This window comes from Labeo rohita, chromosome 11, assembly GCF_022985175.1.
Source record: "Labeo rohita strain BAU-BD-2019 chromosome 11, IGBB_LRoh.1.0, whole genome shotgun sequence".
NCBI lineage: Eukaryota > Metazoa > Chordata > Actinopteri > Cypriniformes > Cyprinidae > Labeo > Labeo rohita.
Window position 1 is genome coordinate 19891735 of NC_066879.1, and position 19094 is coordinate 19910828.

Here is a 19094-nt window from a genome sequence, read left to right on the forward strand (position 1 = left end):
TACAGCGCCACAAAGTGGCCAGACTCTGTGATTTTTGTCCTGTGACCTCAGATTGAGCTTTTTTTTTTTTTTTTTTGGATAATTATTGATATTCGCTCTCCAGAGAATCTTTCTGCACTGGTTTAGTTCCAATCGAGTGAAAAAACCTAGGACTAGTTCGCAAAAGCAGGATTTGCAAAAAATCCAAAATACCCCAAAATTTCTGCAGGCTCACGATCAAATCTGAGCCAAGGATTCCAACAACATAAGACAAAAACATGAGCAACTGACAGTTTAGGTGTTAAGAGTGATTTCATACTTTTGATTGCTGCGGTGCCCCCATCAGGCCGATTGGGCTGGGCCTTGGTGACGTTGTCTGGGGTGTGGGTACTACCATCCCTCCAAGTTTCAAGTCTTTACGACTTACAGTTTGGTCTGCACAATCAGTTTTATGTGGAGATTGCTGATCCTTGGCCATTCTAACAATTATAATAGGGTTTCAGTACTTTGCACTTGGAAAAAAAAAATTAAAGGAAAAAAAATCATGGTCTTAAAACTTCAAAATAATCTTCTTAATAATAAATGATAGTCATAAATGACTGGATAACCTCTAACTTGTCTTCAAAAGTAAGACGTTTAATTAATTTATTGGGCTAATTGAGCATTAATTAACACAATAATATCTACATATTTTGCATATGCTTTCACTGAAGGCAGCACAAAAACAAAGCCTTGGTGTGTTTTTCATTGAGTTGATCAGTGAGATACAATCAAATAAACAAAAGTATAAAATATATATGCTCTTAAGAAAATATTTGAGAACTTCTAAAGACTATTTCAAGAACTACACTTAGGAACATTCCTATGAACTTGGAATTTATCTAAAACTAATCCTTAAGAAGATTTTCATGAATCCGGCCTGATTCAAAACAGCCGACAGAAAAACACGACTTGATCGCTTAAATGCTGTAGAGTTTGTCAGCTCTGCCCCGCTACTAATCAATAAAATAGCTTCAGTGCTGAAAAGCTACATGATTTAAAATCTAGCTTCAGTATTTGGAGTGACGCCCAAAACTGATTATAAATATCGCAAGACGTCCCTCCAGCATTTCATGAATGTGGTGAAAACCAACAGAAAACAGCATCATAAATAAACACCCACAAGACACACGTAACACTCAGTAGAAAAGACTGTAAACACATGACTCAGAATCACACAGACAGAGCATAATTCAGGCTGACTTGGCTGCCTAAATTCCTTAATCTACATCAACAGCTGTAAGCCTGTGTAAGCATGTTTTCTGTTTCTTAAAGAAATTGGTATGTGGAAGAACATTCTGTGCAGGCAAAGAAACAACTCTGCTGCTCAACCAGTGTAATGCTAACATGCATGTAAACCTAGCAAATGCCTAAGAAACCTCAGTGCAATTTGCTTTTCTGTAGTATGATGCTAGAAAGACGTTGTCACATTACAAAGCGAAAGTGCTGCTTATAATAATTGCGGCTTCATTTACAGGTATAAAAATGACTAAAATCCATTTCTGCCTGCCATTTCGACTCTGAAGTTTTGTTAAAAGCATTCTCCCTGTATAATCAGCTGCATTTACTCTAGGGGTTCGTCTTATTCTTCATATAGCCCTGATCTCACAGTTTCTGTCTATTTCAGAGCGCTTTTTCCAAAGCGTAACTTATTTAAAGGAAAGTTATTTTCTCCTGGCAAGGGTCCACAAGTTCAATCACTCACACACCTGTTCGTGGGCGCTGAAGTCTGTGAGAGACAGATTGAAAACCGCAGAGGGCTTTTGTTCTCAGCGGGGAGCGAGTTAAACGCCACTTCTCTGTCTTACAGAAGCTGCAGCACCTCTGCCTGACATGGGCGGTGCTGATTGCTCGTCGACAGCAGCCTTCCACATTCCTCCAACAAAACACTCACTACGTCGTCACACTCATGCACTACTCCAAACATCACACTCATATCCTCGACTCAACCCAAAAACACTTTCCAGTCTGACTAATTCCTTTAATGCACCCTAACACACTTGCAGTTAAGAGAACATTTCCTACCTGATCTCATGACGAATATGAGGGAACTTTTTCGCAAGAACGGAATACGTACCGATAAGTACATATCACTGCAGTTTCCTACAGAAATGAACACTAAAGGTGGTAAAACAGCGAGCACTTGTAATCTTTTTATAGTTATGCTTAGTGCTCCATGTTTCGCTCATAACTCAGCTGGAATGAAATTGGACTTGATGTGGAATTGGATGTGAAATCCTTGGGTACAAATCATGTGAAAAACATGACTCACAATGAAAGAGCTGAAAGATGAGAAATCTAAAAGCAAAATGTCAGAACTGCAGTGACACCTACAAAACCAATGTCACCTAAAACGTACCATATGTACATTCATCTGTTCTGGGAGAAAAAAATGAACACTCTTTTAGCGCCACTCATTAGACATTTCACATCGAATATATCATGAAGCGTACATGGAGTTCCCTCAGGTTCGCTTTTGTCAGGTTGAACATCTCAGAAAAATATACTGTAAACAAGTAAATAAACTTAACATTTACCAAAGCTATCATAGTTTCATTTTGATTTCTAAAGAGTGGTTGAAAATCATGAGATTTTTTACTTAATTCTATTTCAATAATAGGATAAAATGATATAGTTATGTGAAAACACCTTCTCAGTCATTTTTAAAAGTACTGTAGCTTGTATTTTTGTTGCCTTTAGCTTAATCACAGCAGTTTTGCTGTGTTTTAAATAATTAGTTCAGTTCTAGAATGAAAATTTCCTGATTATTTACTCAGCCCATGTCATCCAAGATGTTCATGTCTTTCTTTCTTCAGTCTAAAAGAAATTACGTTTTTTGAGGAAAACATTCCGGGATTTTTCTCCATATAATGGACTTCAATGGTGGCCAACAGGTTGAAGGTCCAGACTGCAGGTTCAATGCAGCTTCAAAAGCTAGTGCAAGATGAGCATTTGTGGTTAAAAAGTATATACATTATAATTTTTTTTAGGAAAAGACAGATTGTTTCGCTAGATAAGACCATTATTCCTCAGCTAGAGCCCTTTGAAGCTGTTTGGACCTTCAACCCATTGGTTCCCATTGAAGTTCACTATGGAGAAACATCCTGGAATGTTTTCCTCAAAAACCTTAATTTACAAAAACCTTAATAAACATCTTGGATGACAGAACTTTTTATTCTGGAAGTGAACTAAAAGGCAATATTTTATGTAAAACTGCTTTGAAACCAAATTTATTGTAAAAGCACAACACAAATAAATCTGAAATACAGGGGTTGGACAGAATATTGTGAATAACTGCAGAATAGGCAATGCTTCTTTATAAAGGCATTCTACCAGCATGTGCCTGTAATACAGTTTCCAACCGTCTTATGATAGATTCATACAACTTCTAAACAGTCTCCAGTGTCATCTGTCAGAACATCTGGCAGTTGTTGAAGAAAGAAACCTGTTTCTCACTCTTCTCTCTAAAACTGCCCACAGTGGTTTGATAATATTCAGGTCAGAAGTTCATTTTGGTGCTCCAACTGTCCAGGTTTTATGATCATGACAGCATCTTTTCTGCATTTTTGCAGCACTGTTTGTGATTAAAGTTTTAGCAGTTGCAGATCTTTAATGGGTGTTGCTTTGTGAAGCACTCTGTGGTTGGTTTGTTTGGAAAAAGGGACTTCAAGGTGAATATTGAGGTTGTTTGTCAGTTCTGTTGTTTGCACAGAATTTTTTTTCTTTCAGAATCCTTCTTGGTTCCTGTCACTCACTTTCAGTTTTCATCCACTATTCTTCTTTACTGATGAAGTCTTGGCAAGCTTTGTGTACACATAATCGTAAAGACTGTTGTTCTTAAAACACCAAACAATTGGACTGTTAAGGTAACAGATGTTCCTGCTAAATGGGCTTTCATGATCTGCCCTTTTTGGAAGTCTGACAAGTCACCCGTTTCACCCACAGCTTGTACTAAACACTGCTGAACACAACTTATACTACACTTACGGTACATACTATATAACCTACACTCTAAAAATGCTTGGTTAAATACAACCCAGCACTGGGTAATACATGGACAAACCCAGCAACTGGATAGTTTTATTTAACTCAACTACTGTTTAAAAATTATTATATGGCTGGCTTAAAATGAACCTAAAATAGGTTGTAAATTAAAAATCAGACATACAATTACTAGAGGCATTAGCCAAAATCAAAAGGTGAACATTTATTACTTTTATTGCAATTAAAAATATATGTGACGCGGGACCACAAAACCAGTCTTAAGTAGCACGAGTATATTTGTACCAATAGGCAAAAATACACTGTGTGGGTCAAAATTATCGATTTTTCTTTTATGGCATTAGAATATTAAAGATCATGTTCCATGAAGGTATTCTATAAATTTCCTACTGTAAATATATCTGAATGTAATTCTTTTATTAGTAATATGCATCGCTAAGAACTTCATTTGGACAACTTTAAAGATGATTTTCTCAATATTTTGATTTTTTTTTTCTGATTACAGATTTCAAATAGCTGTACCCCAACCAAATATTGTCCTATCCTAACAAACAATACATCAATGGAGCTTATTTATTCAGCTTTCAGATGATCAGTTTCAATAAACTGACCCTTATGACTGGTTTTGTGGTCCATGGTCACGTATGGTATTTAATTATTATTTATTCAACTTATGAATAAATGTTCACTTATTGAGCATATTAATAAATGTTAATTTCCACCCTTTTTGGGCTCATTTTAAGCAAGAAATACAGTATTTGTAAGCAATAGTTAAGTTAAACACCAAGAAGGGGTAGGTTGTTTTTAACCTAGCATTTTTGGAGTGTAGAGAATATAGCCAATAAATAAATAAATAAGATAATCACAGCTTTATTATTATTATTACTATATTATAGCCTACACAAATTATATTAATCCTTATAACAACATGTTCACATTATTTAGTCACTTCAGTTTCTTTGAGATATTTTTCTCTCTTTCGGCTTTGGTACAATGACACTTTAAAACTCATTTAATTTTGCTAACAATATCTTGCTCTTGCAGTATAAATGGCTTTGTACATGACAATATTTCCAGAACTTTTATACTTTAAGAAGGCAGCTCCATGCTAGGAAATCAAAATAATTGGTGGTACTTGGAATGAAAAAAAAGTTTTAAAAATCTCTGCTTTAGTGCACTAAACTCTCTCTCACCAAAACCAATCATATTTCCAGGCTACTGCACTGCAACGTTCAAAACACTCACACACTAATCAAACAAACCTACTGCTCTGCAGCACCTTCAACATTCTTTCAAAGTACCCCAAAACACACAGTGGTTTCACTATATTAGTGAGGACTTCTCATAAACTCAATGGGTTTCATATGGCGATGAATATATCTTAAACCTGTGGATATAAGGGATATAATGGGTTTAAACCAAATAAGGATATAATAATATAAGGATATAATGGGTTTAAACCAAAATATGTTTGGCCAATTTATGAGCTTTTCCAAGTGAGAACAATCTCAAAAATTACAAAGTTAGGTTATGACAGCTTTCTATATTATTAGAGCATTTAGGCCACAAGTGTAGCTTTAACGTTTTTCCTAATATAGTTCGGATTTTCCATGCCTTCTATTGCTTATTCTATTGTATACAGAGCTAACAACATGTTCTGTCTTTACTCCTAAACCTGACATATACATTTCTATGCATGTTCATTAAGACATTGTTTGTCTTTACAAGCGATTTTCCTAGCATGCACAATTTGCTAGTCTCCCCAGTGTTGGTGATTTTAGGTTTTAACTATTCTCGGAGGACGTGGACAACACCTGACCCACACACACTGCATCCTTTCGTGCGAGCATCTGAAGCTGTTCGATCGCAATCTTCACAAGCATCGCTTGCATTTTTTTTTCTTAGTGTAGTACTCCTCCCATCTCTCACGCTTGCTTCCAAACACATAAAATAAAATGGTAAATGAGAGCGAGCAACTCAGCGCGTGACTTTTCAAGAAGTGTCTTTCAGCTCGTGGAAGCTTTGTAGTGTGTATGCGAGTGTGCGCGTAAGAGAGTTGAAAGCATTTACCACGCTGTATGAATCTGTTTTCTTTCTTATTCTTTTGACATGATAATTTCTGTATATTTATCGAAGAACCGAATCTTGTCTCTCTAGAGGGTTCACGACATTTATGTGTAAGCTTAGACCAGCTGTGATGGCATATAACTAATACGGCCTTATATTTAAAGTTAGCATATAAAATAATGCACAATTATAAGAGAGTTTAACGTCAAATTTCAGCGAAGGCATTAAAATCATGATCCCAAACAACGTCACAATGAAGTTATCAACTGTTATACAAAACACATAACAGATTTAATGAATGTAATTCGTTAATACTTAATAAATAAAGATACTGCAGTTTTCGTATTGGCTGCCTTTCGTATTTAAACTGCTTTTTAACAGCCTGACTGGATTTGTTCAAAGCTCTCGTGTTTGAATGAGTCTGGATGGGTTTAATACAAGGACATATTGTCTAACAGTTGTATTTCGAAGAATAAGTGAATTTAACTTACAGTTACTCGCCGATAAAACTGAAGTTAACGCGCTCAGCGTCGTGAGGAGGAACATTCCGATGCTGTTGTGGAATCTCATGTTTGGAAAAGTACTCCGCTCCACACTTCCGACGTACCTCCGCCGGTTAAAACCGTTAGGGAAAAGCGTTAAGTCTCGTCAAGGTAGCGCTTTGACTTCACTCCACAATGAGATGCAGCTGCGAATGAGCGCGCGCCTCCTGCCGTTTCCTCAGATCCCTCTGAAGGACTGATCCAACACTTGTGCGCTCGCTCTCTTTCTGCTGCTCTCTCTCTCTCTCTCTCTCTCTCGGTCAGTGCTGATCTCAGTCACTCGCTCGTTGGATACTATGCGCTTGAGGATAGTGGCGTGCTCTCGATTTCAGGACCACGGAGAGCTCCACAACGAAAAGATATTGTCTAGCTGAGCTTTTATTTTTTTTCTTATTGAGATAACATAAATCAAAGTTTTTAGACCAAGAAGCCTCAAGGGAGGGCTATAAAAAAGTTGTTTAGAAATGTTAATAAAAATATTAAAATGTTCTTAAATTGACTTTTTAACGCTATTTTTTTAATCTTATTTTTTATTTTTATCTGATTCAGGTTTTTATCTATACATGTACAGACTTAACAAAAACATTTTTAAATGTTTTTAAAGTATTCTCCTTCGAAACACGTGAAACTGTGAAATATTTGTATTATTTAAAATAACTGCTTTATATTTGAATATATTAAAAAATGTCATTTATTCCTGTGTTTAAAGCTTTATGATTTTCAGCATCATTACTCCAGTCGTCAGTGTCACATGATCCTTCAGAAATCATTCTAATATGCTGATTTGCTGTTTAAGAAACATTTATTATTATTTGTTATTATTATTAATATTTAAAACAGGACACTTTTATGAAAATAAAGATCCAACGATTAGCATTTATCTGAAATAAAAAGCTTTTGTAAAATTGTACACAATACCATTCAAAAGCTTGGAGTCAGTATATATATATATGAAGAAATTATAGAAATTATTACTTTTATTTAGCAAAGACGCTTTTAATTGATTAGAAGTAATGATAAAGACATTTATAATTTATTGTTACAAAATAATTTTCTTCTGAACTTTCTGTGCATCAAAGAAACCTGAAAATTTTCTACTGAGCTGTTTTTAACAATAATAAATGTTTTTTGACCATGAAATCAGAATACTACAATGATTTCTGAAGAATTGAAATATTTTCAAATAGTTATTTTAAATAGTAAAAATATTTCTAAATTTTACTGTTTTTGCTGTACTTTGGATCAAATAAATACAGGATTGGTGAGCAGAAGAGACTTCTTTAAAAATCATTAAAAATCTCCCTGTTCAAAAACTTTTGACTGGTAGTGTATATGCCTTTTTATCTTTTATGAAGGTGAACCCTCTGAAAAAAAAAAGAGATCATTAGGGGGTCTTGACATCAAAGTTTGAAAACCCCTGTCAAAAATAACGTGCCTAGGATTTAGGTAACATGCCTTGGGGAGACTTGTTATATTTTCTTTCACTGTGTTGCCCACTGTATAAAATGCAAAAACAATAACTTAGAAGTACTAGAATATCCAAAAATGCGAAATTGATAAAACAGCATTACCCATGTTTATGGCGACACGCTAGTGTATCTGCTAAAGAGACAGGCCTTTATCTTGTAGCCACATTTTTAAACAAAAAACATTAATATTCATTCAGGCTATATCATTAATTCAACTGTGTATGCGACTTGTATTATTTATGGCCTGTGCCTAAGAAGAGCATTCTCATTTGCCAGTGGATTTTCCTTGTGTTTGCTGAGATCAGTTGTTTAACTGAAGCTGGATCACATCCACGAAGATGTCAAAGCATTTTCATAGTGGCAAAGACCCTTGTGACAATTATTAATGACAGTTACATTTGATTGTCTCCTGATATTTAAAGGGTGATCAATCATAAAACATATTTGTCAGACTTTTATTGAACTTACCCTAAATGATCTGATTTCATACATCTATATGTCACAAGAAGAATAAATTAAATGATAAACAATATTACTCTTTTAGAGCATAATGTTCCACCAAAACATTAAAATGTAATTATTCCAAACCTTTGACTTGCAACCCAGTATGTGGGTTGCAATATGTTTACGTTACAAGTCATTTTTCTGGTTCAGGATGGTCCGCTTTGTTCGGCTGGTGTTGAGCAGGTGCTGACAGATCTTTGGGGTGATATTGAGAGTTCCTTCATGCCAAGGAGTGAATTGAAATCACCATGACATATTGATGCACCAGGGGAGTACTCGGCGTGTGTGTGTGATGAGAAAACATGAGCTTCAGACTGAGTAAATATCTGAAGGACATGTTTGTTTGATCCTTTCCAGAGTAAAGAGCGGCAAGGATGTGAACACAACTTTCTAATACACTGTCGCTGTCTTTCTTTTTCTCACGCGTGCTGTCTGTGTGTCTCATTAAAACAGGTCTGACCTACTGATCTCCCGCTGTGGAGCTTGAGTAGAGGGCGATTTCTCTGTGTGGGAGAAATGCCATGAGACATCCACTCCATGCTGGAGTTCAATTCACTTTAATATTACAGAAACAGAAGTGAGGAAATGAAGTAGATAAAATCTGATGACACATGAAAAGCCAGTTTCACGTCTTTATTATATGTCTATCTTTTGTTTATATTGCTTTTTAAACTGACCGCTTTTCACCAGTTGGATATAGTTACACCCACAGGCCGCTCGCTTTCTCTAACCATCTGACGCACGTGTACACAAAAACCGCTCATAGTCATAAGTCTGACTACATCAGTACTGGTTTCCAAGTGTGAACTGATTCAAGATTAGATGTACAGATGGAGAACGCAGTAGGATCTGCTAATGAAGAAGTTTGGTTTGGCTGACAGCTTGCGGTGGCAGTATCTTTAGAAGAGTCTATGAATAAGTAAGCATTGAATTACAATGATTGAGACTATAAATATGCAACTGTCTGACCTTTCAATCCATATGCGCTCTTGATAAAACTCGTGTATTGCGTCTAATCAAAAGTGAATATCCTACAATTCAAAGAAGAAAGCAGAGAGGAGATCAAAGGCACATCACATCAAAGAGATGCATTTAAGATGTCACGCAGTTGATGGCAGTACTTCTGACTTGTCTAGAGTAAAAAAAGGTATACGTGTTCTGTAAATAAGCCACGAGGAAGTTATACATTTTAGATAAATATCAGAACTGGCTAGGACAATATTTGAGGAGAGTTTAGTTAAAAAACTGCAATTATATCCCTGGTTATGAAAGAAAATAATATCTTTCACACAGAAAAATTGTGGTGTTTACAGTGATTGCCGGTTCAAATAAAACATATTCAAACCACCATATTCACCCTCTCAATCCCTCTGTTATCTTCCACAGGTTAACAGCTGGTGTTGAGACTGAATTCGTTTAACTTTACATAACCTATACCCATAGCGGGTCTTCATTTTCCTATAAGGTAAAGTAAGTGTGAACTTCTCAAGGCTCTGTGAAAATGAACTGAAGGGCACCGGGCAAGACAAGCTTCCCGAGGGACTCCGGGGTAATTCAGAGTAAATGAAGAGAAATGAAGCGTACCCTTTAAGCTGCAAACATTCTCTCCTCTCCTTTATTTTTTAGCATAATCTGCCTTCTCATCTCCACTGCCCTTCACTCAATGGCGGACATGGGAATCGTTTCCACTGATGAGGAAAAGCAAGAACTCTGCCGCCCTCCACCTCTTCGGTTAATTTTCCAAAGGCTTGATGTGATAAGGCAAGTGATGATTTACACATCTCCATTCTATCATCTTATTCATGTGTAAATGCATGCATGTGCATGCATACGTTTTCAAAATTGGAAGTGTATGTACTACCATTGATAGAAATTCATACTTTTATTAATTGCAAAAGTTTTCTGTGTTTTCTATGTTATTTTGAACTTTCTAAGAATCTTGAAAAATAGAAATATTAGAAAAATATTAAGCAGCACAACTGTGTTCAACATTGATTAAATAATGTTGCTTGATATCATATCTTGATAGCATATCAGAATGATTTCTGAAGGATCAAGACTAAAGAAATGGCTGCTGAAAATTCAGCTTTTCAATCATTAACAGACAAAACAGTTATTTTAACCCTTTAACTGTCCATCCCATTTTTGAACACAGAAATAAAAATGCACTATCCAGACTTAAATTTTTATAATTCATGAATGAAAACATTTTGTAATATGATTTTAATGTACATTTTCCGTGGTAATGCAATGTCTGATTTTAAAATGCCTTTCGAAGGATGAATTTTGAGATTTTAAGTTTTGAACTGATATAGAATTTCTTATGATTTCTAAAACCTGATAGGGAAAAAGGTGACGAAGAAAGTCTTTTGTGACAAAGGTCAGAACTCATGTATCAAGCACTCTTGACATATATTAACCTATTACTTTTCCTACATAATTTGTAACACAAAAATATGATAAAGTACCTATTTAGGAGTCTTAGACCTTTCCAACGACGTATGGTTTGTCATGATTAGATTAGGATTTTTTTGTAATATAGTGAAGTAAACTTAGGCGTCCTACAGAGGGGATGGTGACAGTTAAAGGGTTAAATTGGAATAATATTTCACAGCATCACTATTTTTTCACTATTTCACTAATAAATGCAGCCTGAAGCATAAAAAATATTTTTAAAATCATTAGAAGAATAATAATAAAAAAATTAAGTTAAAAATTTGAATGGTAGTGTATCTACAGTATTTTATAATATACATTGCATTTCAGTAGGCTTGTAATGTAGAAATAAACACTTTACAGTCAAGGAGTTTAATTACATGAATAAATACATTTTAAGTGGAATTGTGATGTTTTAGTGTTCAGTTAATCGTTGTTAAGTCAAGTGATGATTCATGCAATCTCCATTTTGTCATCTTATTCATGTGTAAATGTATGCATGTGCATGCATACTTTTCCATAATGAGAAGTGTATATGCACTACCGTTTAAAAATGTGAAATAAGTTAATACTTTTGTTCAGCAAGGATGCAAAAAATTAATTCAAAGTGAGGGTAAAGTTTTTTTGTATATAATTGCAAAAGATTTCTGTTTTCTGTGTTTTTAAGCTTTCTAAAAATCTTGAAAAATAGAAATATTAGACAAATATTACATAGCACAACTGTGTTCAACATTGATTAAAAATGTTTCTTGATATCATATCAGAATGATTTCTGAAGGATCACGTGACACAAGACTAGAGAAATGGCTGCTGAAAATTCAGCTTTGCAGTCATTAATAAGCAAGTTATTTTAAATTATAATATTATTTCACAATATTTGACCCTGGACCACAAAACCAGTCATAAGGGTCAATTTTTTCGAAATTCAGATTTCAGATCTGAAAGTTTATAAAAAATAAGTTTTCCATTGATGTATGGTTTGATAGAACAATATTCGACAGAGATACAACTAAATCTGAAATCTGAGGGTGCAAAAAATCCAAATATTAAGGAAACCACCATTAAAGTTGTCCAAAAAAAGTCTTAGTGCATATTACTAAACAAAAATTAAGTTTTGATATATTTACAGTAGGAAATTTACAAAATACCTTCATGAAACATGCTCTTAATATTCTAATGATTTTTGGCATAAAAGAAAAATTAATAATTTTGACCCAAACAATGTATTGTTGGCTATTGCTACAAATATACCAATGCTACTTATAACTGGTTTTGTGGTCCAGGGTCACATATAACTATTTTTGCTAGATTTCTGATCAAATAAATACAGCCTGAAGCATAAACAATATTTTTAAAAGTATTAGAAGCATTAAAAAAAAAAAAAAAGAATGGTAGTGCATCTTTTCCATATTATTCACTGCATTTCAGTAGGCATGTGATGTAGAAATGAACGCTTTAGAGTCAAGGTCGGTGTTTAATTAATTTAATAAATCAATTTTAAATGAAATTGTGATGTTCATTTACTCCAACCAGACTTTTTAAAACATTGAGACGCAATAAATGTAAAGGACTGAATATTGCTATATAGCATTCTTACATAATACAAGTAGAAGTTAAGGATAAAGTATCCTGAATACAAAAATATATTTTTAGATATGGTGGCATGATGAAAACAGGGCAGATATCATGTCTATATACATTCATATAAATACACATTTATTACTGATAGTGTGTGATGGCAAGCAATAGATTATGTTGCACACTGTCTCTCAAGCTATGGCATTGATACATTGCTGGCTGCTATAAAAGAAAAAGGTCAAAGTTTGGCTGGTTAACCTGATGCACTGAGAGACTCCTAGTAGATGTTGAAATTATACTATACGGTTCAAAAAAGCATTCTTGTGAATTGATGGCTTTTCAAAAATCGCTGAGATTCCATTATATTATAGCCAATGTTTTACCACTACGTGATTGTCTTGAACATCTGTACTCTGTAACACTGTGTTTTTTGTAGCAATGTTCAATGGTATAAGTTAATGTGCTTTTGTAATATTCTGACAAGATGTTATAAATAATTTAAACTGACGTGGACATTTTTGACATTTTTCTGTTGTCTTTGACCTCACAGGAAGACTTGGGACTGTGTGTATGCTCTGGTAATGTCAGAGTTGCCATGATGTAAATGTTCTGCAGCTCCAGAGAGGTTAGTCACATGACAGCTCATGATGAGGAGAAGATGGCACATTTCAGACCTTGAACTTCCATTGAAGAACAGCTTTCCCTGTGCATATAGACCTTGTTTTATTAAAGTATTGTGAAGCTTTTTCAAACTCACCTTTATTCTTTTTACTTTGAGTCAGTTTTGAAGAACTTTGTAATTGATTATGAGCATATACTGTATTTGAAGGGATGTTGCAATGTGTCTTGTGTGAGCTTAACTTTAAAGCGGGAACTAAGTACTGTCTTTATGATATTAATTATGAGCGAGTATCTGCTTTATTCCACCTGCTTTATTTCACATTATTTATTTAATTCCCCCCTTGCAATGTGTAGGATGTTTCTGCATATATTTAAATTCTGTAGAATACTAAATTCTCTCTCTCTGGGAGTTTCAGCTGTTACTCTGTTTGATGTAAAGGTTATCTTGACGGAGCAGGAGACATTTTCAACGCCTCCGTGCAAGTCTCAACGTGTCTCTTTTGCACCTTCGTGCAGAGCTTCGTCTGGTCTGCATATTATTAAACCCCCTTAGCGTTTGAAACTAAGCTTGAGCTAATGAAAGCCTGCGAAAGCAGGTGCCTTCTAATGACATATTTTCTATGCTGTTCCCATGGAGATCTAAAAGCAAACATTTATAGTATAATGATGAGCTCTGATTTCTGAAGTATTTTGTTTGTATCTAATACAAGCATCTGTAGGACTAGACTAGAGAAGTAAATCAGCAAACCTTGCACAAACCATTAAACTCTGCAAAATGTCGTAACTAGACAATACAGAATGCTTACTAGCTTAGAAATGCACTTATAATGAAAAAATGCTCATTGATCTTGCATTCAGTATTTCAGTGCATTCTTCAAGAATGCACAAGAATGCACTGAAATACTGAATGCAAGATCAATGAGCATTTTTTTTAATTCCACATTTCAGCAGTTTTAAAGAGATAGATCACCCAAAAATGAACTCCAAACCTGGTTCCAAACTTACAGTAGAAATAAAGGTTCAAACTAAGAAAAACCATTTCTTTAAAGAGCTGTTTACTGAAAGATTCATTGGGAAACCCAAAATGGTTCTACTATGGCATTGCTGCAAAAAACTTCTTTTTAAAACATTTATTTTTTAGAGTGTCCTAAAACCTGTAAACATGTTAGCATTTTTAAACTCCCTAAAAGATGATGGATTTTGGTTAAATGCCTTGCCCTGAAATCAGGGCTGTGGTTCAGCAAAGCTCATGATATTTTTCATGTTTCATTTAACAACAGAAAAAAAAATGTTCTCTCTCCCATCATCTTTTTTTCCTCTGTTTTTTTAGGTGTTTTGAAAGAGATGACAAGTGGCTAAATGGGAATACAGAGGTTGTTGAGGACATCATCACATGAGGTAAACTCTAGTCTGCTGTTACAGCTTTGTTTTATTATTCTAAACTTTCGACTTGTAGAAATAATTAAAAGAGCTGTCGATTAATTAATGAAGTTAATGTGACCATAATGTAGTTTGTTTATAGCCTAACTGTAATTTTTTACTTCTGCAAATTCGCTTTAAAACACAAAAGAAAATATTTTGAATAAATTTTGTGCAGAAAATGATTCATGTGTTTAGCATTGTTTTGGTCCCCACTTACTTTCTCATTTTTCTTGATAAAATAAAACATTGATTCATTTTTCAAAATATCATCTTTTGTGTTCTGCATAAATACAGCTGTTAAAAGTTTACAAAATAAGAGGGATTATACAAAATGCATGTTAGTTTTTATTTAGTACTGACCTGAATAAGATATTTCACATAAAAGACGTTTACATTTAGCCCACAAGAGAAAATAATAGTTTATAAAAATTACCCTGTTTAAAAGTTTACATACACTTGATTCTGTGAAGGTTCAAAGGATTAAGAGCGTTGGGTGAAAACTTTTGAACAGAATGTGTACATTTTTCTTATTTTGCCTAAATTTCATATGTTTTACATTTAATATTGCCCTTCAGAAACTACAGAAGATATTTATATGTTTCCCAGAAGACAAAATAAGTTAAATTTACCCTAATCTTCAAATTCAAGAAGTTTTCACCTCCTGGCTCTTAATGCATCATGTTTCCTTCTGGAGCGTCAGTGAGCATTTGAACCTTCTGTAATAGTTGCATATGAATCCCTCAGTTGTCCCCAGTGTGAAAAGATGGATCTCAAAATCATACAGTTATTGTTAGAAAGGGTTCAAATACACAAAAATGCAGAAAAACCAAATAATTTGTGGAACCTGAGGGATTTTTCTGAAGAACAGCAGGCAGTTTAACTGTTCAGGACAAACAAGGGACTCATGAACAACTATCACTGAAAAAACAACAACAGCTGTGGATCATTCTGGTTGATTAGGAATCAAGCGCATGTAAACTTTTGATCGGGGTCATTTTTATAAACGTGTTTTATGTGAAGTATCTTATTCAGGTCAGTACTAAATAAAAAATAAAATGCATTTTGTATGATCCCTCTTATTTTGTTAAAATAATGAACATTTTGTAGATTCTACAAGGTGTATGTAAACTTTTGACCTCAACTGTACATGTTTGGAATGACACGAGAGTGAGTAAATAATGAGAGAATTTCCATTTTTGTGTGAGTTATCCCTTTAAGACTGTTGACAGCTTGCATTACAAAGATAAAGCATAATTCAGTGCAAACGCACCATGCACAGCTATGACCTTCAGATCCATTGTTTTAGATTTTAGCCTTTAAAAAAAGAGTTGAAGACGATGAAAAATAAATAAGACTGACAAATCAATGAGAATACTCATTCAATTATTTATCCGGTGTACTATTTCTACATTTGCGTCTTTTGGGTCTTTTTGCATCCATGGGCTTTCTTCTCATCAAAAATTGATGGCCAGGAATATATTTTTTCCATATTTTCATTATCTGCAATCTTTAACAAGTGTATCGATCCGTTCCACTTCCTCTCCTACCTGCCCAGGCAAGCTGCATTTGGTATCAGATGTCTGGACATGGAGACCAGGTAGCGCCAAATTAGACGGTAAAACCTAACACACACATCACGTTTTTGCATTCAGACACCGAAAATGATCCTATGGTGTAAATCCTCCCTCCTGTTGGTCTCTTCAGGGTGTGTGTTTTCATAATGACGGCGGAGACGTGGATTTAGCTCACCTGCGACGCTCACTGTGAAACAGATGTTTAGAGGAGGCTTGTCTTTCAAACGAAGGACAATAAGTCAGTTTGAATGTGCTGGAATATAAAGAGATAGAAAGAAAGAATGCGAGCTGCGTCAGTCAGCAGTGATAAGCTGATAAACCGCTAGTCTCCAGAGAGCACAGACTTACTCATTCCTGTGTGATCATACACACGTGTATAATTGAGTGTGTGTGTGAGAGAGAAAGAGGCGGTGTTGAGTGGGTGAGGGAACATGTGCTTGGCTGAATGCTTTAGACACTTTCAGACTATAAGAAACATGACAGCATTTTCTCGTCCTGTCATAGGCTTTTTTGTGTGTGCGTATGCCTTATACCTTCATCTGGCAAGGGTTTCTCTCTGTTCTTGAGCAGGGAGCCTTAGGGTCAGACTGTAATCTACAGCTATAGAGTTTCCTCTAGAAGATGAAAGAAAGTCAATATGGAGTCAAAGATATACAGCCATCGCTAATGGAGTCAGGCAAAGAAAATGGCAGATATATACACGGATGCTAATGTGGCAGATGATCGAGAGTGAACACTGCCCTGTTGAACAGAGTTGGATATGAGTTTTGAGAGATGCATGTAGTAGGTGCCACTTCAAGGGTTTTTGAGTAGCTTAACCGGTGAACTTTCCCACAAAGTGGTTGACTTTTTGTCAGTTGATGATCTAGAGCGCTACTAACTTGCCTTAACATCTACATTAATTGAGTTTAGATTATTTTAATCAAGTACCAGCTGAAGTAGCGAAAAACTAAAGAAGTGAAATACTCAATTTCTTTTTTTTTTTAGTTTATTGATCAGCATTTTGTGTGGTAAATCAATTACGATTTTTCCCCTCACCAATATCTTGCATGGATATTGTTACATATTGTTACATTTTTTGCATCCGATTTGGACCGTTTTCAGACATGGTTCTAAATCCAATATGTATCTGATATCTTGGCATTTGACCTGCAATGTCTAAATACTCCTATCTGATTCTTCTCTTATTCATGAATGTTTTTTTGTTATTGTTACGTGACTGCACATTCTTGTATTTACTGTATTTTTTAAAGGAGAAACAACTTGACTGCTGCTGAAATGTTTCTAACAGGACATGAGCAGGACATTTAAAGAAGTCATTGCCAATTCGAGTTCACCCAAAAATTAAAATTCTGTCATTGATTACTTACCCCCATGTCGTTCCAAACCCATAAGACCTTTCTCTTCAGAACACAAATTAAGTTATTTTTGATGAAATCCGAGAGCGTTCTAATTTCTTCTCTTTGGTGTCAGTCTTCGACTCACATTCATGAAAGTACCATGATGCATGAAGACACGGAAGAGAAGAAATTGTGGAGTAAAGTCGTTATTTTTGTTTTCTTTGCACACAGAAAGTATTCTTGTAGCTTCATAAAATTACGGTTGAACCACTGATGTCACATGGACTATTTTAACGATGTCCTTACCACCTTTCTAGGCTTTGAACGTGGTGGTTGCTGTCTATGCAGGGCAAGAAAGCTCTCAGATTTTTTAGAATGACATGAGGTGAGTAATCTTTCTATGTATCAAATAGATACAAGACTTTATTAACTACGCAAAACATCTAAACTATTCTAATATACACACACATACAGTTAAGTGTAGGATGAAGGTTAAAGGTAAAGGAGAAAAGAATAAAAGCATGAAGTTATGGCAATGTTTAATATTCAGCAGATCTACAGCCTGAAGGAAACATCATTTTCTTAGTTCAAAAGCACTATTGTAAAAAGGGGTTGATGATATTTAATGTTTGAATTATTGAGACCAGGTTTGAATCTGGCATGTCTCGCCCATCTGAAAGAGAGTCATACGCAATTTGTTGAGAATCCAGAGCATTTCCGCAGAAGTTCTGTTGATGAGAGAGAATTGGTTTGGTGCAGAAGGTCTTTGATGAATGAAGGCCTGGCGCAAACTTAGGGGTCCTTTGAAGCTTTTTAGCAAATGAATATTCAGGAAATGAAATGAATGAATATTCAAGAAATCAAAATTGCAACTCATAGATTCTCATAGAATTTTGTTTTTTGTTCACCCCAAAACCCATTGCCTTTTTTCTTCCTTCCTTGGCAAACAAAAGGGCACGTACAGTTCTGCCCTACAATTTTTTTTTTCTTGTTTGAGAAGCCACTTCACTTAGTTATTTGTCACAATAGCGAAGAAATAGTAATGCAGACTTTAAAGTGTACTATATGTGGAAAAAAACCTTAAAACTTTAATATAAATACAGTTTACAGTTTAAGTCAAAAGTTTACATACACCTTGCAGAATCTGCAAAATGTTCATTAGTTTACCAAAAAATGAGTGATTATACAAAATGCATGTTATTGTTTATTTAGTACTAACCTGAATAAGATATTTCACATAAAAGATTACATACACTTGATTCTTAATACTTTGTTGTTACCTGAATGATCCACAGCTGTGTTTTATTGTTTAGTGATAGTTGTTCATGAATCCCTTGTTTTGCCTGAACAGTTAAATCTGCTGTGTTAGTACACAGCAGATACTTTCTAGATCAAGTGATCTTTAACAGATGTACGTGTGCTATCTGGGTAGGGTAAATGTAACTTGTTTTATCTTCTGTAGCTTCTGAATGTCAGTACAAAATGAAAAAATATGATTTGGGGATGGCAAAATAAGATAAA

At 34.8% G+C, this 19094-nt stretch overlaps 1 protein-coding gene across 1 annotated transcript in view; it reads right to left on the bottom strand.

Moving 5' to 3' along the window:
* Positions 1 to 6805, bottom strand: part of cntnap5l (contactin associated protein family member 5 like) — an 83190-nt gene extending 76385 nt beyond the window's left edge. Inside the window, exon 1 of the mRNA XM_051123264.1 lies at positions 6579 to 6805. Coding sequence (XP_050979221.1) covers positions 6579 to 6657 — 79 coding nt within the window. The 5' untranslated portion in view covers positions 6658 to 6805. The remainder of the gene's footprint in view (positions 1 to 6578) is intronic.
* Positions 6806 to 19094: the final 12289 nt, after the last annotated feature.